General features: G+C 38.4%; 1 protein-coding gene across 1 annotated transcript; it reads left to right on the top strand.

The window, feature by feature from the left end:
• The first annotated feature begins 1,315 nt into the window (after positions 1-1,315).
• On the top strand, positions 1,316-18,693 carry LOC116697706 (protein TsetseEP). Its single transcript, XM_032529100.1, has 12 exons — positions 1,316-1,616; positions 6,170-6,288; positions 7,238-7,532; positions 7,931-8,022; positions 8,113-8,221; positions 8,863-8,895; positions 10,327-10,398; positions 11,898-11,924; positions 12,434-12,454; positions 14,587-14,703; positions 15,683-15,742; positions 15,849-18,693. Exons 1-12 carry the CDS (start codon positions 1,553-1,555, stop codon positions 15,875-15,877), a joined length of 1,038 nt encoding a protein of 345 aa, XP_032384991.1. The 5' UTR covers positions 1,316-1,552; the 3' UTR covers positions 15,878-18,693.
• Positions 18,694-19,747: the final 1,054 nt, after the last annotated feature.

Genomic DNA, 19,747 nt, shown 5'->3' with positions numbered 1-19,747 from the left:
TGTAATTCATCTGTGTCAAAGAAAAAGCCTCGCGGCCCTCACCCCTATATCCCCCTTTACACTTGCGATGTTGGTGTATGTATTAGATGAGCATGTTTTTGTATCTGGTCTGATCAAGCATGCATTATCAAACCACAGTTGGGACTTACGTAGTGAATAAATGCATCAACTGGTTGATTTCCTTAAACTACATGTGTCATCATAATATGAATAATGTTTAAATGGGGAAAAAAAAAACATTTTTCAACAGAAAGTTGGACTTTAAGGTGTTATTGAAAAATATGTCCTATAAGCTTTGCTACAAATTCTTGGAGGTACTTTACAACTTAGTTAAACGTGATGTCTCTGGTATTAAAACATTTAATGGATGTAGTCCTCCCTTCACTATTTAGGATATACAAAATGTAAAGCAGCTGAGATATCAAGATGATCTAAAACTCAATCGCACAATGGTGGTTTGAATAGCAATGATTATGTCAAAAATGGCTTTTGAATATATGTACACTGCAGCTAGGAAGGGCTCGACAAAGCCTTGAACATTTTCACGAGTAGGCCTATTGGGTTTTGAACGTATGAAGGTAAATATGGTGCAAAAGGTGAGAGCTTGTAGAATACGATGTGAGAACCAGATTTACCTTCGTTCGAACGCCTCATATGGCAAAGATTGGTTGAAGGTGTGAGCTGTAATTGTAAATGAAAGGCGCCACCTGCCGATCAATAGTAACAGCACATCAAGTGGTAATGAAAAGGAACATGCTCTCCTTTCACATCCCCCTACTTCTGTTTGCATGAGGTCATGTGAGGTTTTCTCAAATAAAAACCTAACATTTATTTAACATTATAGACAGACCAAAGCCTTACATTTTCAAATCCATAAATTCAATGTTTCCCAGAAACCCGAAAGGGCCAACATCCAGGTCAATCATAGCCTCATGATGCTGTGAGAAAGTAGCACAGACTTCCCTAAATTGTGGCGAAATTATAATGGAAATGTTATATTTTATAGGCCAAGACATGCTGATAGAGCTGATTTTTTTAGACTTTTTTTTTTAAACAGGATGGTTGTATCCTCTGAAAAAAAATGAAAGGGGCACGATTACAATTTCTTTTCAGTAATCTAAAAGGGCGACGACTGGAATGACAGAATATTGATCTGCATAATTGAGCTTTATTCTCGCACAAATCGATGTTGATAAAGATGGTCACAGCATCGGAATGGTAATGGTAAAACACTACCCATTAGAGGGTAAGTAATGCTTTCTGTCCTCCTGCCTGCATTTGAGAGAAGAGACCCGCCCACCCTCAATAAAGACTGGACCGTTTCTCTTCCAATCCAGACAAAAGGATCCGCGGCCGCGCGCACTGAGCCGACCATCTGAGCACCTTTGGAGACGCTAGGGGTTTGATCCGTAGCGCAAGAACGCACCAGCACACCGACAGGCACGCCCTCCAGGTCCACCTGAAACCTTCAAGCCGGTTAATTGACCTGTTGGAAGGCCGAGTAAAGATAATCTGAGCCCCGGTTCAATCGCAGCCAGAACACCGTGTTCCCATGATGTCATACCTGTGGATTCTGCTATTAGGAAGCCTGCTGGCGGCAAGCGCCAAGGCACAAGGTAATGATTTATTTTCCAATTAATTCAGCCCAGCCTTCAGCTGAATGTAGATGTTGCTGTTTGCACGCACATTAATATCTATCTATCTATATATATATATATATATATATATATATATCTATCTATGTATCTATCTATCTATCTCTTTATCTATCTATGTGTCTGTCTATGTGTCTGTCTGTCTGTCTGCCTTGATATGTGTTGGTCATCTTCATCTCACTGTCTCTTTTTCCCTTATTCATATCCCTCTGGCTTTAACCTATATCTTTCTCTCCTGCCTTTTCTCTCCTCTTCTTCTTAGGTTTGCCTCATGTCTCATATGTGTCTGTGCACTGCAATTTCCTCTTGTCTCGTTTGCCAGCGTGCTGCCCCCCTGTCAGAATGCCAATTCAATTCACCTTTAGCTGTAATCTGCTTGTTTTACTCAGTTTTGACTGAATGAATAAAAGGCCTCTTCTTCAGTACGGATTGATCATGGACCTGCAGCCCAGGCATATCAGTGAAATAGGTGTGCCATGTAATGTGGCCATAAATGTTTGGACATGAATTTTGGCCCACAAGGGTGTGGTGGGCCCATTATCCTTACATAAGTATTTCCCTCTTTTTCACTCTTTCCCCCCCTGTTTCCTCCTTTTTATCTGTTTATTTGATCCCTGATGCTTTTTAGTCACAAGTCTCTCTTCCTTTCTTCCTTCCTCTCATTTTCTTCTCTATACCATGATCTGTCATTATTTTCTCTCTCCTTCTTCTTCCTTCTTCTTTAGCTGGACCATGTGCCCCTGCCTTTCCCCGCGGCGCATGCAGTGGTTTCAGATTGTTCAAACTTGCAATAAAGCTCTGAGGGAGAGTAAGGAAGCATTGAGAAAAGCAAGACACTGGGAAAGATGGAGGGAAAGTTTGGGAAATGTTGGAAGAAGATGAAAGAGAAATGTAGTGGATTTACAGGGAGAACAGTGACATACAGGGAAGGAAAGAGTTAGAGCTACAGTGAGAGTCATCATCATTATGCAAACAATATTTCAGTTGAACGTTGGTTTTGCTTGGATATGATCTAGTGTAATCTCACTCTACCGGTTCACGTTTTATTAACGATCAAACCACCAGAGAGGAAGCACCCTGGAAAATTATGGATTGTTAGGTCAGTCGCATGTTTGCACATCATTCACGGTGTGTGTAAGCTATAGAAGTGAAGGACAGGGAGTGTCTCAGTAACTAGATCCAGCTCCAGCTGTAGACAACACCCAACAACACAACTAGTTTCAGCGCCTTCCTCGCCCCCAGGGCCCAAAGCATGTGTGTGTGTGTGGGGTGGGAGTGGGGTATGACTTCAATGTACAGGACATTTGGGAGTATGAGAGGGCTTGATTAATGTGAGTGTGAGTAGAATGAGTCAGTTATAGAGCATGTGTGTGTTAGAGGCAGATGAAAGTAAAAAGAGCTGTGATGTGTGCCAGGTGTGTGTGTGTTTACACTTTTCAATTGCCAACACATAAATCACTCTTTTAATGAAATACACACATGCACACAAACTCTCTGCTCCCATGGGGACAGTGTAAGTGTGTGCATATTTGGGGTAAACAGCACTTTCTCTCCTACAAACACACAATAGAATCATACATGACAAAACAATGTGCAGTGAAGGTGTTGTTGTATCACCTGACACACACACACACACACACACACACACACACACACAATTTTCTGGTGTACTGTTACGGGGCAAGGCTTGTTTATTGGTGCACATACATGTAATATTACTCGTTCAATGACACAGGCAATCTCACACACACTCACGACAGAAACTAAAAATTCCTCTCTCTTTGGCATTAATAACATGCCTCAGACTTCATTTTATGTAATGTGAACTGTGTCTTTTATAACTAAAAGTGCAGTGATTTAGAAGAAAAAGATTCACTTATTTGTTCTTTTCTAATTTCAAGAGGTAAACATGACAAAAATTAGAAATATTTTCAGTTTTTTAGTATCAGGCTTACCATGTGTTATCAGGTGCCATGGTGAACAGTTTCGTCATGTATCACCCGTGGGATATCAAAACAGTGGCACCGGCATCAAACATCATTACAGACCAAAACCTTCCATGAAGCGTTTAAAACGAAATACTTCAAGTGCAGTCTTTACTCTGTATTGACTGTTGTCATAGTAGCTTACCAACAACATGATATAACTTGCTGATAGTGTTTACAGTTTTACTGTGTACGTGTAGTTTGTTTTCCCACACGTGTAAACTGGTTTGACTTAGGAGTCTTCCTCTGGGGGACCTTTTTGCATTTTAACACTCCACATGTTGTACAGCCTCACACAATAGCGTGCAGCCGTGTCAGAAACGCGCACAGATGACTCATCAGCCTCAAGGGAAAGCAGTGGCAGAGAAACAAAGTGAGTTTGGGAGAAATTCAGAGAGAGGAAAAGGGGCGAGACAGTACTAAAATCTAAAACAACGCAAGAGCAGGAGGGTGAGAGATTTGGATGTGCAACAATTTGTTTCACTGCTGCACTAACACAAAACAGGACAGCACTTACTCAAAGTGTGAGAGTGAAAGTTAACTTGCCTCACACGTGTGTGGACGTGTGGTTGTTTGTATGTTTGGAATGAAAGGAGAGGAAAAGGTGTTTTAACAAGTTTATATGCACGCAGACACACACATGTGTGTTGGTGGGTGGGGTACTGTATAGGAGTTTGTAGAGGAGGTAGTTGGAGAAGGAAGTGGCAAACTGAGAGACAACAGAGAGTTTGTATGGGGTGGCAGTCTGTCTCTCTCTCTCTCTCTAATACACACAAACACACACACACACAAACACACACTGTGTTAAATGACTCACGTTCATATAGGCACAATGTCATTAAAAACATGCCTACTTATTTCCACATTTACTGTTAGAGAAAACATACTGTAAATACATATACACACATTAGCAGAGACCCTGGTTTGACAAATAAACAATAAAATGTCAGTTAAAAGTTCATACAATTCAACAGGTTTTATGTTGTTCCATGTTTGATTTAGGCAGGGATTTCTGAGGAAGTTGTAAGATAGTGAAATAGAAACACCCACGCAAGTGCCACACTTGCACACACATGCACTCACACATGCAGTCCTGTTTATCCAGCTCTGAATGCGGTTTGATTCGTAAGAAACCATTGAGGGCTCTAATTATTGTTTAACTTGGATGCTAAGCTTGTACAGTGACATTCACTGGGGGAACAGGGTTTGATAGAAACAAGTGCTTGTTTTATTTTTATTTGTAACCATGCACCTGTGCATGTCTTACATTCATGTTTCTGTGCATGACTGTTTATTGTGTGTTGAGCCATGCTTGTGCACACTTACTTGCGTGTGTATAGATTTGTACAACTCTGATACAATCTTACTTCGCAAACACAGTGATCCTTCATTGGAAATTTGCTTGTCAATGAGCAACTGCTGAATAATTACTTTCTTTGATCATGTTAAGGAAGAGAGTTGGGATACTGAGCAGCAAAACCTCATGACTCGTATTGATATACATGTGTGTCTTATTTTATAGTAGTCTTTTGGCACCCGCCCTGCCTTCTTTTAAACTTTCTTTAACTTTGTCAATTTATTCTAAATTCAGTTTTGCCAACAGACAGCACAGCATCACTAATGACATGATTTCTAAATTATTATATATTTTATTTAACCGTTGGTACTCGTTTTAGAAGAAGGTACTGTCCCGCTGAACCAGCATGAGGGTGCTGCTGAAATCAGCAGAGCAAAGAATGCTCAAGTCAGAGCACAGTTTTGCTGTTTCAGCTTCTCACGTGCAACAGGGGAATTTCACAGCACTTTCTCAAACACACACAATCACCATGCTCATCTCACACACAGCATGACAAAGACATGCGCTTTGTATTTTCTCATTAGTACAGAGTTGCAATGCCAGTACTGACGTTGAGTCTTCATGGGATTTTGAGGCAGGTGAGACGTGATCGATGCGTCTGTCAGCCAGTTGTGGCTGGAGCATTCACATCAGGGACCAATCAGAGAAGAGTGTGGCTCTCTCTCTCCCTCTATCTCTCTGTGTGTCTGTGTGTGTGTGTGTGTGTGTGTGTGTGTGTGTGTGTGTCGTTCATGATAGTTGTGTAAGAGAATGTGTTGAATCTACATCATCTTATGAACCATTCAGACAAATGACTTTAGTGGTTTTAAATGACAACAGATGGAATATTGCATGATGCTTTTAATTACCAATGGTTACACTAATCACTACCAGTCTTACGCTCTATTTTAAGTTATAATATTTACTCTTATTTGTTTGTGAATAGAAAAGGGTGAAATAATGGTCAATACGGTTCATTTTGGATGTTGTGTTTAAGCCAAGTCAAGTTGAGTTTAAGCCTTCAAAGACATAGTAAGTCAGTTGTGTGATGTTTGTTGAAGCACCAAGGTTTCAGGACAGCCCTTTATTTTCCCCACTTTTTACATTGATATGTCAGTAGTCCGTATATCACTGTGTGGGTGCTCTGTATTTAATTATTGTCATGATTTCTTTCTTTACACATCTCTGTGTAGATGATGCAGCCCCAACAGAGGTGGCAGCAGCTCTTGAGACCCCGGTCCCTCAAGCAGATGCAGCACCAGAGGTCAATGAAGAAACCGCCGATGACGAGGAAACTGACCATACAGCCAAGGTAAAGAATGAGAATATTTTGGTTTGTTTGACTATTTTGTCTTGGTCTTTATTTGTCTTTTATCTGAGTAGTGACTAATTTTGTTTTGTACCGACATCTGGCCTTGAAAAACAGATACCTAAAAAAAGTGACATACTGTAAGTGCAGGTCCGACTAATGGTAAATAATGTAAAGGTGAATATAGTGATATAGTAAATAGTTATTTTCAGTCTGAGTTACTGTAACACTGCAAACTTTTATTGCCGTCCTTATTACAAACTCTAACAAACTCTTATCTTGCATTGCCAGGACCACAGGTCAAAGGGGCTAAGCCCTTTAGAAACCGCAGTACTGACACAATATATACGTACATAATACATAAATAATCTGTATCATGTCTTATTGGTGATTAGTGGATGGTGACCTTACAAATGTTTTTAATGCTTTTGCAAGAATAAATTACATATGAACAGACAATAAAGTTTTATCTTATCTTATCTATAAATCCTGTCCAGTTGTAGGCCACCTAAATTATTCGTGTTTCTGGGTAACAGTGCCTCTGCGCCTTCTCTAGTCAAGCTCACTGAGGTCTGGAGAAAGTCTAGTTCTAAATCCTTAGGCAGTTATTTGATAATCTGAGACGTATCAAATGGCTTAAAAACTCGTCATGTTACTTCTTAGTTGGATATTGAAAAGTTTTATGTAGCATTATGTTATTGGCTTGAAATGTATTAGCACCTCTGTGTCTGCCCTGTCAGACTGACCTTTGTGTTTTGTATTTCACCATAGCTCCATTTTGCAAATAAGTTGTGTTTAGTACAACAAAGAGATGGTGAAGCACTAACAAATAGGCAGAAGTGATCTTAAAACCTACACTACATGAAGGCCTTCTTAACTATAAATGTTTAGAGATTTGTGTTTCTGGATCATTATGTGAATGTATAAGATATATATTGTGTGCTGAATATAGGAAAAACTGACTCCAACTGAGCCTGATACTGAACCTGAACCTGAACCCGAGCCCGAGCCCGAGCCCAAGCCTGAGACTGAGCCCGAGCCTGAGCCTGAACCCGAGCCTGAGACTGAGCCTGAACCCGAGCCTGAGCCTGAGCCAGAGCCAGAGCCAGAGCCTGCTGCTGACCATGAAGATGGAGCCGATGAACCAGTGACTCCTGCGGTTGAAGACACAGAACCAGCGACTGCTGCACCTGAGGAAGCCGAACCAGAAACAGCAGACACTGAGGCAGACGCAGCTGCAACACCAGGTGCTTACTAGGTGTTCAAATATGCACACTGAAAATGAAATACAGTGAAATTGAAGTAAAAAAAACATAAATAAATAAATATAAAACATTTTGTGTGCTTAATTCAGTTATATTACTTACACAATACTAACACAAATAAGGCCATAGTTCAGTTACATTTGCACATGGTCTTTCCTGTTTTGATAAAGATCAATCAAGTTCTGCAATTCTTCCTTGAATTTCCCCTTTCTATGTATTACCTACTTCTTCCATTCACTTTGTCAATGTGCAAAGGTGTGGCACAATACTTTTTCAACGTCTTTTTAACAATGCAATAAAACAAGCCATCACAGTCCATGTCATAACTCATTGGGTAAATGAATGATAAAAACATGTGTCTGTTTCACTCTCCTGTCTAGAGCCTGCAGCGGATCCAGAGGTTAAGGATCCAAAGGCTAATGGAGAGGAGGAAGCTACCTCAAGCATTGGTGCAACACCTGCTCAGGAGGAGGTTGGTAGCATTGTTAAAAAGTCGGATATTATTCATGAGTTAATGTGTCCTAACAACATGGTTATATGCTATATAATACATTTTTAATAGAGTGGACCTAATGCCACAGAAGATCCAGCTGTAGCAGATGAGGAAACCCTTACTGATCCAGCTGGTGATGAAACTGTAGGACCACAAGTGGAGGTCCCTGTCCCTACAAGTAAGAATATAGATGCTCTGCTGCATATTATGCACACTTTGAAAAATAAGGCAAAAAGGATCCTGGTGCCACAGATGTACAGTAATTCATGAAAGCAAGAATTAACATGCTTGTTTCCGTGTCTTTTCCTTTATTACACTGGTACAGAATAGCACTGAGAGACAGTCAGTAACTTGGAAACTGTTCATTCTAAGGCATTTTGGATAGAGTGTGTAACTTGTAGGTGTGAAATAAAAGTACCCAGATGTAAAGATGAGTTGTTGAGAAAGCTAAACATAGGTATTCTGAACATGAGCTCATCTCTTTGGTATGTATGTCTCTTACAATGGGGAAATGTGCAAACATGTTTGTAAAACTTGGTTGTGTCATGGTATCAATATGATTTTTAAGTCATGATACATCTCCTATAGTCAAAGTGTGTGATGTTTTAATTAATATATATATTAGAAAATTAAACATTTTCATATTCTTCTTTGTGAACACTTTTAGAAAGCTGTTACAACTATGGGTGCTTACTGCATATATGATTTAATATGCATTAATTTAGCTTACTTTTTAACGAGTAAGAGAGATAATAAAACACAATTTCTGCTTTTGTAATTGCATCAAAACATGTATCTGTTCTTTGTCTTTGCCAACAGTTACAGAGACGATTGTTAATAAGGTGAATGCAGGTAAAAAGATTTTTTCTCATTTAATTTATACAATTTCCAAAGCCACCTATTATAAACCTCAATCTTTCTGGAGCCGTCACACAGTTAAACAAATTACTAAGGCACACCACAAATAATTGCTTATGAGTATGACTCAGAAGCTAATTTCATCATACAAGAGCACTTCAGGACAACATAATAAAAAGCAGGAGCTAGAAACATTTTGGAGCTCCGTCTTTATAGATTGAGTCGTGTATTTCCCTCAAACTCTGAACTTACAATATGTCCAAACATTAAATTTCCATTGTGTCACCATTTGACCCCAGGCATACCCATGAAAGTATTGTGATTACAGTCATTTTGTGTTATCAGTCATTTAAGATAATGTGTATGTCCTGCTTTCATGAGATATAATGTACAATTTTGCTGCAACTCCCCATTTTCTAAACAAATTAATGGATAACAGATGTGTTGTTTTTTTTTTTACCAAAAGCACAAGTCACTTAGGAAGGTTATGAGGTGGGATTTTGGCGCACACAATTTTGCCTCATTAATTAGTTGCTGTAGAAGGTTTATTCCATGTGATAAATGGCAGAGAACAATTCTTGCACAAGAGGAAAATAACTGAGAAATGGAAAGGAGGATAAAGAAAGGTGAGGAGAGGAGACAAAAGAGAAGGGAAAAGGGAGGGAGGGAAAGTGGCAAAGGCAGAGTGAGAAAAGAGATAAAGGGAGACACAAAGGGAAAGGGAAGAGGAGAGAGGAGAAGGTGGTGAGGTTAATGGAAAGGACAGAGAAGTATAAAAGAAGAAATTATATATAAAGTAAAGCAGGAGAAATTGTATTGGTGTAAAACTTGGCTCAAAATATGGTTTTATTATTAACATTCATGTGTGACACATGGTGCTTTACAAAGTGAGCACAATGCTTACTAGAGTAACTGTGATTCAATGTCAGGATTTGTTTTAGTTTAAAAAATATATATATAGGTCAATGCATAATTGTGCCCTTGAGGTTCTATCTAAAATAATTTACTGATCCTACCTCACCCTGCCCTGCCTAAAACTGTTGTATTAGTCACTTGGTGTTTCCCTGATTATATAGAGTCAGGGTATGGTATTGTTTCTGGCAGATAATATGCCTTAATCTAAGTCAACACTAGTTCACAAGATCTCTGTCACACCCTTTCAGCAGGTAGTGTTTCAGAGTCCTTCTAGAGGACACCTCGGCAGGGTAATCACCCCAGGGGCCATTAAGGACTGAAAGCTTCCATCATGGCTGACATTATCATTACATAGTTCAACATGCAACAGCATAGTATAGTGTGTTAAAGAGATTATATGTTTTTGGTGAACATCTGGAATATATCCCTCTTGGGCGGGACAGTAAAAAGTCAATTTCCCCAAAGGGGATTGATATTACATTCCTGTCACCAATGATATTGTTTTTTCAGATGGAGGATTTAACCTGGAGGCGGCAGGAGGAGAGAATGCAGTGAACAGCCAAGGACGGAGCCGTTCTGGGGGTTAGTAACTTCTTATGACAATAACTGTTGATATCATCATTATAATCAATAACCAGAACGTATGTAAGAATGCATAAGAACCTTTGGGTACACAGTTAGCAGTACAAACAGACACGGGTAAAGACAATTTTAGTGGAATTGTACTGTCTTTCCTATTCACCACAATCTCATGAATGCCTTTTTTATCACTCTGCACGCTGTTTGCAACTATGTGGAACCGTGAGATTAACCCCGCAGAAACTGGATGTCTTTGGGATCAAAATGAACTCAACTCTAAGGAATAACGTCTCTTACATAAAGGGGTTTTATACTTTGAGCTAGTAAGCCTAAGCTTAGTGACATAATATATAAATCACAACAACATAACTTAGTTAACACTTAATTAACCAGTCATCACCGTTGTATTTCCTGTACTACCTAATTGAAGCAAAGCAGCTTATTGAGCCCATAGATATTTTTGCATTGAGCCAAAATAGGCTAATCTCACCATTCAGCATTGTCTGTAACTCTAAGTTGTTCTTGCTTTTTGTCATACTTATGCACTTGGTGTAACTGGCTTTAGTCTGGCATGACAACTACAAAGTAACTCTTCCAAATGGTTTGTCAACACCTCATACAACATGCTTTTAGATATTTTTTCTTGTGGATCTATACACTGCAAGAATGCTTTTCTAATTTTATGAGCTGTGTTCCCATGACAAGAGAACAAATTGACCCGTTTTACCTCCTGGGTCAAGAAAGCTCATTCACTAACTACAGAGCAATTTGACAGCAACACTTTAGCACTGATTTCTCGCAGCGTTCACCCTTTGATCCCCATCCGAAAGCTGATCCATTTATGTCTGTATAATTATTTTAATCTAGTAAAAGGCACTCTTCTTTTAGTGTACTGTTATTATTGGCTTTGTCATGTTGAAGCAGGTAGAGGACAGCCATGACGTCACAGGCGTATAAAGACAGGCGCAAAAGGAGATAACAGGGTTGTTTTGTATATAGATCGAATGAAAGATCAGAGAGAAACATAGAGGGTGTGTGTTTCTCACAGATATGTCATTGCTCAATTGGTAGAGCAGCCGCACATATATAGAGGTTTACTCCTCGACGCAGCGGTTGCGGAATTTGACTCTGACCAGCAGCCCTTTGCTGCATGTCATTCCCCCTCACACTCCCCTTTTGTATCTTAATGTGTCCTGTGGAAAATGAGGGCCAAAAATGCCCCAAAATAATCTTTAAACAAAAAAAAAGATATGTTATTGCTCTGATATTTAAAGGTGTCTCTATGAGTGTACATAAGGGACGTGTGTGTGTGGTGTGTGTGTGTGTGTGTGTGTGTGTGTGTGTGTGTGTGTGGTGTGTGTGTGGTGTGTGTGTGTGTGTGTGTGTGTGTGTGTGTGTGTGTGTGTTTTGGATTATTAACACATTTAAACTTGGAATGAAAATGCCTTTTATCCCCATCCTCCTTTAATTACTCGTCTTTCTTTTTTTTCTTTTCTTTTTAGCACATGTTGCTGGCGCCATAGGAGATGGTAAGACTTTTTGGTGTTCATTGTCAAAAATATGTATAATAACAACAAAAATAATCACATCACTCCATCTGATGTCCAAATCCCAGTCATATACTGTACATAGCTTTGCAGCCACAGCTGCAGTAGTAGGGCTCACGTAGTTTGAGAAACTGGTAAAGCATGCAGGATATTACTGGCATGCCTCTGACAATAAAAACAGGATACAAGAATCATGGGGAAAAGCCTCTCCCCTATTGTTTTAGTTTAAACAATGTTTGAAATTGGTCTTCTGAGTATTTTCCCTTAACTTCTCAAGTGCAGTTGCCCTACACCTGTCAAAGGTGCTACTTCTCAAGCTTGGACGTATTTCCCGTTTCTGATTCTCAAACAGATACAGCAAGGATACAGACACTTTTAAATAAACTGTTCCTTGTGTCACATTAATGTAACTCCCATAGTGATAAACCAGTTTGTGAATGGTTCAGTTTCATGCTGTTAACAGTTTTTTGTGTGATCTCTGTTCTAAACAGCAGACAAGTCTAAACCCAACGGTGAGTTAATCCTTCTTCTCTTTACTTTAACATATGAACACATTAACCCACCCACCCATGCACGGCCCCAAACATACATAAGCTATTTTCTTGTGTATTGCAAAGAGCCCTGGGGTGGTGTTGCTGCAGCTGCTGACATTTCTACCTTGAACAATAAGTATATTTGTATGAATAATGAACTCCAGGCAAATGGGGTGGTTATATCTTAAATTGGCATCATTTATCCAAATCATTAAAAGTTGTTAGCATACATTCACATTGCCTTTGTCACTTGCTAGACAGGGTGGCAAAAATGCAGGTCTTTATATCAATTTCAAAGTCTCACACACCGCCGCACCACCAAGCAACAAATTGCCGAATCGCCTTTTGCTGGTGTAAATGTAACCTTAAGTCGCCAGAGCTGAAATGTGTAGCTATGGATGTTTAATGATAGTCAGAACACCTCTTTCCAATTCTATTTCTTATCAATGATGTATACAATAATCTGTCTAAGTATTACAAGTCATAGACCATTTTGTCTGGATCATCAATTTGTAAAAGTCTATCTTTTAGCTATATTGACAAACTCTACTATAGATTTTTGTGTTGTATCTTTCAGTAATTTGATAGGGGTTGTAGTTGCTGACCACATATGGTACCAATTGACTTGTGTTTTCCATAGTGCATCTTGTCTGTCAGTTTATCTCTTTGTGTTTGTATGTACAAAGTATGTGAGTGTGGGTGTGTGTATTCATGCAGCCTTTTTGAACCAAACAAATGGTGTGTGTCCTGCATTAGTGCATATGCATGTTCATACTTGTCCGTGTCTACCCACCTTTACTTCCTTCTACTGACTCACTGCCTTCTAGGATTTTATTCCACTTAATTTCACTGACTCATTCCTTTTTTATTCATTTATCTTGAGTCACGCAAGTTCTCTGACTAATACCTGTCCCTTGTTCTTCTCAGCTTTTGTTTATCACTAGATTTACTGAACTCTTTCATTCTTTCTTGTGTGCTTAAGTTTCTGACTCACCCATCACACCCCAACATCCTTCCTTATTATACAATCCATTATTTCTAATTTATTTTATTTAGTTTTAGTTAAAAAAATGCAACAACAAAAAGGTTACAGATTAAATGCAGGCATCAAACCATGCACTGCCTTATAATCTAGTCTGAAATCTGTACTTCCTCCTCATTTATAGTAAATTCAAAAGACTTTAGCAGCATAATATAACCATTAAATATTAGCATTATTTAGCCTCATATGACCTGGTGATGCACCTCCATCATACCTTGAATACTGCACAAAGTACATGTAGTGTAGACGCCTGCCATTTGCTGTTAAATCTTTAGTTTTTATATTTTTATATGTTAGCCTTATATATAGCTTGTAATCAAATCTGTTGAATTAATTATTGTTAGTTATATTATAGCAAATAATTAACATTAAGTACAAATTGTGTGATGTTTGCACTAGAATCAGCATCTTATGTTACTTTATTCATGGGCACTGTACTATAAATTACTGACAATGTTTCATAATGTTTAGTACAATAAAACATCATTGTAGTGGTGGGTTTTTAATGTGATATAAGGGAAAGATCCATTGTCATCATGACATTGTAGGTTTAAGACGTGCATTGGTTTGTGTGCCTTTAACAGACTATGACAGCTTGTAAGCTATTCGCTGTGTGCTATGTCACAGTGTGAAACTACACAGATCGGTGTTGTCCTAGTAACTGGGTTACAGGTGCAGATAGATTTATGCTTTCACTGTGAATGCGTTTAGGGGTCTAGATTGTTAAGTAGGCGAATGAAATGGGATCAGAAAATGCTACGACAACATGATACATCTCTCTCACACGCACACATTGTGTCATGTCATTGAGCCTCACAGCTCAATTATTTTAACTGCAAAATGGCACCCAGTGTTGACACTGAACATAACAATCTCTTTAAGTAGCTGTTACACTGACAGATATAAAACACTGTGCTGTCATATCTGTATAATTACGCATGCTCAAAGTAAAATGTTTAGAGTTGAAATGTTTTTTGTTTTTTTGCAAATGATATTGACAAAGTTGACTATACATTTCCAGCTGACACACTGGCGTCAATTATCTTTTTTATTGTTTTTTTTCCTACAGGGGCCAGCTCCAGCCCTTTAGTAGGCATCGTGGTTGCAATTGGTGTGGCTGTAGTGGCAGCAGTCGTTGGATACTTCACCTTTCAGCAGAAAAAGCTGTGCTTCAAAAATAGACAGGGTAATGATTGTTGACTTGCTGATAAATTAACTAACTGGAAACAGAAACACAATACCTAACTGATGCACACAAGGTTGAATATTTGCTTGATCATGGCACTTATTAAAGCAATTCCTTTAGACTTTAGTTACTTGAACAATGATCTTTTGACAATGATTTTTTGTTTTTTTAATTGCTATGTGCAGCATATGTGATTACTGCATAGGGTTGACAGAATCTCAGTATTGATTTAAGCTAGCATCTTTAGTAACACTTTGCCTTAGCCAGGCTCCAGTGAGACAGAGGTGGTGTGTGTGTGTGTGTGTGTGTATATTACAAGTTATGAAGGTCAGCAGTCTTTTTGTGAGACATAGCAGACTCAGCTTTATCCCTTAGAGTGCTGTTAGTTGCAGTCAACTCATACACAACCTGCATATGAATACTACCAATTCAGCAAAGTTTTAATTTACAGTCAACATGAGCAATAGGTCTTTCATCTTAAGCAATGTAGGTCAAAAGTCAGATTCAGAATAAGGATTATAATGTGACTATTAATAGCGAGTATTTGTCAAATATTCTAAATTTGAATAAAAAAATGACTTCTATATATATTTCGTATTATATATGTATTAAGTCTCCATAAATATGAACAATTCTCCCTTATTATTGAGTGAGGATTGTCAATAGCAATGTAATCAGTAAGTTCAGCGCTGAAGCTGTTCCTTTTGACAATAAATGGGTAAGCTTGACTGCCCATGAAGACGTAGTTTTGAGGTTTTACACCAGAAAAAATGAAAAATAAATTCATAGTGGTGATAAGCAATTAAAGCCGAGAAATATTAGCATCCTCGGATACTCCCCCTGGGTGCTTTCACTGTCATACATTATTTATGGTCAGTTAATTAAATGCTTGTGAAATCTAAACTGACATGTGATGACTAATGGGCTTCATTTGGTTGCGTTTTTGTGTCTATCTGACTTTGTCGATCTGTGTGATTAGAAGCGGATCCAGAAGCTGCACGCAAAGCTGATACAGCAGAGGCTCAGGCAGATCCCCAAGGTAGGACACAAACCCACATATATCCACATATAATGCATTTTTAGAAGATACAAACAAACACATCGAACACATAGAGTACTCTAAACGTTTTTTCTTCCTTTTGCAGTCCTAAGCAACCTGCTGAACTCCTCCTAGACCAGCAATGATCGCATGACTGCCTAGACCAACTACTGGCAAGCAAAGTGGCAATCTCACTGTTAGGCTCTATCTTTTGTAGAGCTAAATTACTGTGAGGCCCCAGAGTAGGGCTGTGTGTGTATGTGAATGTATGTTGGTCTGTGTGAGCCTGTGCGTGTCTGTGCGTGTCTGTGTGTGTGTGTGTGTGTGTGTGTGTGTGTGTGTGTGTGTGTGTGTAAAGTAAATATATGTGAACCTTAGGGGTTGTATGATTGTTAGAATATAGGAATGTATTAAATGATTGGACAAACTTTCTACTTCGAACCAAATCCAACATTTTTTTAAGAGTGGACATTAAAGGGATTAAATCTCAAATTAACCATAAAGTGGCTAAATTATAGAACTGCCTTTTTTATTGTATTTGTATGGCTACTATCCAGTTCTAGTTATTCAGTGTGAGTATAAACCAGTGACAGTCATGGATGTTGTAGACGTTTAACTTTGTACTGAATTCTTAAAAGTAGATTTATTTCTTGTTATGCTAATTCTGTTGTTGTTTGAGCCACACATGTGATTTTTAAAATCAATTGGCAACAGTCACTTAAGTAAAACGTTTGTTTCTTTTTGTAATTGTCTGCAGTACATATGCAGGGTAGATAGATAACAGGGGGCTTCAATAACTACCACTGTATTTCCTGGATTCTGGCGAGGAAAAAATAGTATAGGATTATAGGTGGGCCACTGATATCACTGTATGTGTGTGTGTTTGTGTGTGGGTGTCTTTTTTGGGTTGGTGAAGGGGCTAACATTTAAACCTGGTTGGGTGACTACCACTTCTCCTCAGTCAGTTTAATAAATTAGAAAGAAAGAGTGGAATTTCCAATTAAACACAAACAAAAATATAAATGGCACAAACTCATTCATGTGAAAATGGATTGAACTATTAAAACATATCATATGTACAGTATATACTGAGATGAGTTGAAGTGAAGTCTACTCTGACCCTGCTTCTGTCAATGGGTGAATGTTCACCAGACATGGAAAAATTCAAAAGAAGTCATGTAGTAGTGTATTAGACCTTGTGCTGTTGTAGTATGTGTCATTCTAGTTGTGATGCAGTAATTTCTATAGTGCCTTTCACTGACACAGCCTGGCTTGATCAATCTACAGACACACAGGGAGAGAGCTGGGAAAATTAACGTGAAAACAGGCAAATAAGTAGTTTGAATGTATCAAAATTTACTAGACAATTGAGGAATGTATGATCTTAATTCATTCAAAATCATGTTGGTGGTTGAAAAGCCTCATCTTAAACTGCTTGTGTATGTGAATCTGTTACATTATTCTAACAGCTGCTGTATGTCTGTTCACAGTGGGCTGTGTTTAATTTCCAGTACTTTTTAACTAATATACCACATTCCAAACTCTTTTAACAGCCTCACAATTCAGCAGTACAAGTATCCTTATTGTGTGTCTCTTTATTTGAGCAAGCCAGTTGCTGTCATAGTGTTTTTGTATCATTCATATTACCATTCACCCGTGATTTTTTTTAATATGAATTTTAAATTTAGCAGTGGTGCCTCAGAGCTGACACAGATAATCTATAGTCAACTTGTTTGCTGTAGTATTGTGTGAATACTATTGTGAAATGCCTCAGAAGCAACGCTACTGCATTTTAAAGAAGAAAAAAGCCCAACAGATTTTTTTGCGACTGTAGCACAAATAATATTAACTTCTGAATGTCTTTTTGTTGCCTTGCAGTTTTGTACTTGCTCTGCTCCCTTTAAACTTTGAAATAGGGTTATAGAGGTTGCATAGTGCTGCAGTTCATGTCAAGTGTGTAACTTGTAAAGCACCATATAGCTGCAATACAGGACAGAGACTGTTTTTAACAGCCTAGCCTCAAACTGAGAAATATGAATAGTCTGTGATGTCACATATTGATTAATCTTACTGTATAAACTGTGGGCTGGACACCGGGTCAAGGCTAGGTTTGAAATGCTTTCTTAACCTATAATCTGTGATAGATAAGTGGATGGTGTGTCTGAAATCCCCAACTGCATCTGCTACAATGGCATGAAGTGATAATGCACAAAATATCCACTAAATAACAAGTTTTCAGATATAGCCAATGATGCCTTCAAGACAAAACTTCCTCCTTTTAATGCAGTACTCACCCCCCTTTGAGCACTCCAATAAGTTAAATAGGAATCAACAAAAGCACTCTTTTGTCCCGCAGTACACATTCAGAAACCTTACTGGCCTGGGACTGATTTGATGGAAAGGAGACTAAAACAGCAGTACATTGATTAGCACAAGGAATGCTTGTGTTTTGAGCATATTATGGTCCACTCCCAAGCAGTCACATTCCTTGTAAACATAACTATAACACAAACTGTTGGAGCATTGCCTCCAAACCAAAATGTAAAACCGAGTTAAACATAGACTTATTGGGTCCTGAAGTGCACTTCCCAGATAATGCCGTGGCATCAATCGTGGCGCTGACCAGTCCTGCCTTATACCGCCTCTTGAGTATTTCAGAGAGGAAATTGTCATCATCAGAATGTAACCGGTTAAACAAACAGATGCTGTGCAGGTGATTTTAATAACACAATATCTATGGGAGAAGCACTTTCCTATCCTGTATACATCTTGATTCATCAAACATATTTAGACAATTCATTTTGGATTTAGACTGGTGACCCTTTTTATTTAAATACACTGTTTTTATTTTGTGTAGGATCTGTCTTCATTTTTTTGTCATCTGGCACTTGTTGTTCTTCTGAAAATCTGTAAATAATGTTCGAGGAGTCAATTAAACAGTTTTCGTGGGAGTTGGTGTTTCATTTCCCTGCCAAATATTTTTTGTCCGGTGTGTGAGTAGTTCAGAAGGACTGCATAATGCGTCACTTACATTAAAGAATGATATTCAAGTATATTTTACAGTCAAGATATATAGTACATTCTGTGGGTTATAGTGCCTGCAAGCTGTTTGGTAGTTAAGAAAGCTCAGGAACACAAAGGGCATCACAAGACATGATCTAAAATGTTTAATATGTCAGGAATTTATAGAAGGAAACTCATTAAACATTTTTGCGCTTAGTGAATGATTGATGGTGACAGGTCCATAAAGATACATACCTGAGGTCCTGTGAAGTAGCACACGTGAAGGTTTTTCTTACCAAACATATACACTCACAATCCCTGTACATGTGCACATACTCATTTCATACCCACCAGCCATTACGCCCGCGTCCACTTTAAACCATCTAATTAAACCCAGCACAGCAAGCGGCTGTGATGACTTGATAGTGACTCAGTAATGGAGTTAATTATATTATAAGTGAATCAGACTTAATTATCTTTAATGGTTGAAACAATAAAATTCTGCTGTGTTGGTGTCTGTGGGGTAAACACACTCATAAAAACACCAGTATCGTAATCCCAGTGTTTTGTAATTCCATTAAAGAATTGTTATATAGAATGATTCCAGATTATTGATGACTGTGTTATGACAGCAGACGTTTTACGTATAGCCGGTTCATGTCGACCTACTATTCCTGTACTGTTGGGCTATATAAACCAGTGGTCAGATAGATAGATGATAGATGTAAAAAGTAACTGACATGACAAGGAATACTAAGACAAAATATTACTGCAATACTAAATGAGTTTAGTTTTGCAAACTTTTTTCTTTTTTTTTTTTCCTTCAAGAGTTTTGACTTGTTAGAATTCTAAAGACGGTTAAAAATGACCCAGTTTGAGAACAAAACCACAGCTTGGTTTAACTGCTCTAAACTCCCAGACAACCTGTGCTGAGGAGTGGAGCGTATACATTATGCTATGAAAAAATCACAAGGCAAAAAGGCAGTATCAGTGGTTTAAACT

Source organism: Etheostoma spectabile, chromosome 11, assembly GCF_008692095.1.
Source record: "Etheostoma spectabile isolate EspeVRDwgs_2016 chromosome 11, UIUC_Espe_1.0, whole genome shotgun sequence".
NCBI classification, from domain to species: domain Eukaryota; kingdom Metazoa; phylum Chordata; class Actinopteri; order Perciformes; family Percidae; genus Etheostoma; species Etheostoma spectabile.
Note: the sequence above shows the minus strand (reverse complement) of the source record. Positions and strands in the feature narration are given on the sequence as shown.

What these genes read in the sequence shown, in the direction of transcription:
- LOC116697706 (XM_032529100.1), top strand. Translation starts at nt 1,553, where the DNA reads ATGATGTCATACCTGTGGATTCTGCTATTAGGAAGCCTGCTGGCGGCA. An exon ending in GGCAAGCGCCAAGGCACAAG is followed by an intron (nt 1,617 to 6,169) that starts GTAATGATTTAT and finishes ATCTCTGTGTAG; the next exon opens with ATGATGCAGCCCCAACAGAG. An exon ending in CAACACCTGCTCAGGAGGAG is followed by an intron (nt 8,023 to 8,112) that starts GTTGGTAGCATT and finishes CATTTTTAATAG; the next exon opens with AGTGGACCTAATGCCACAGA.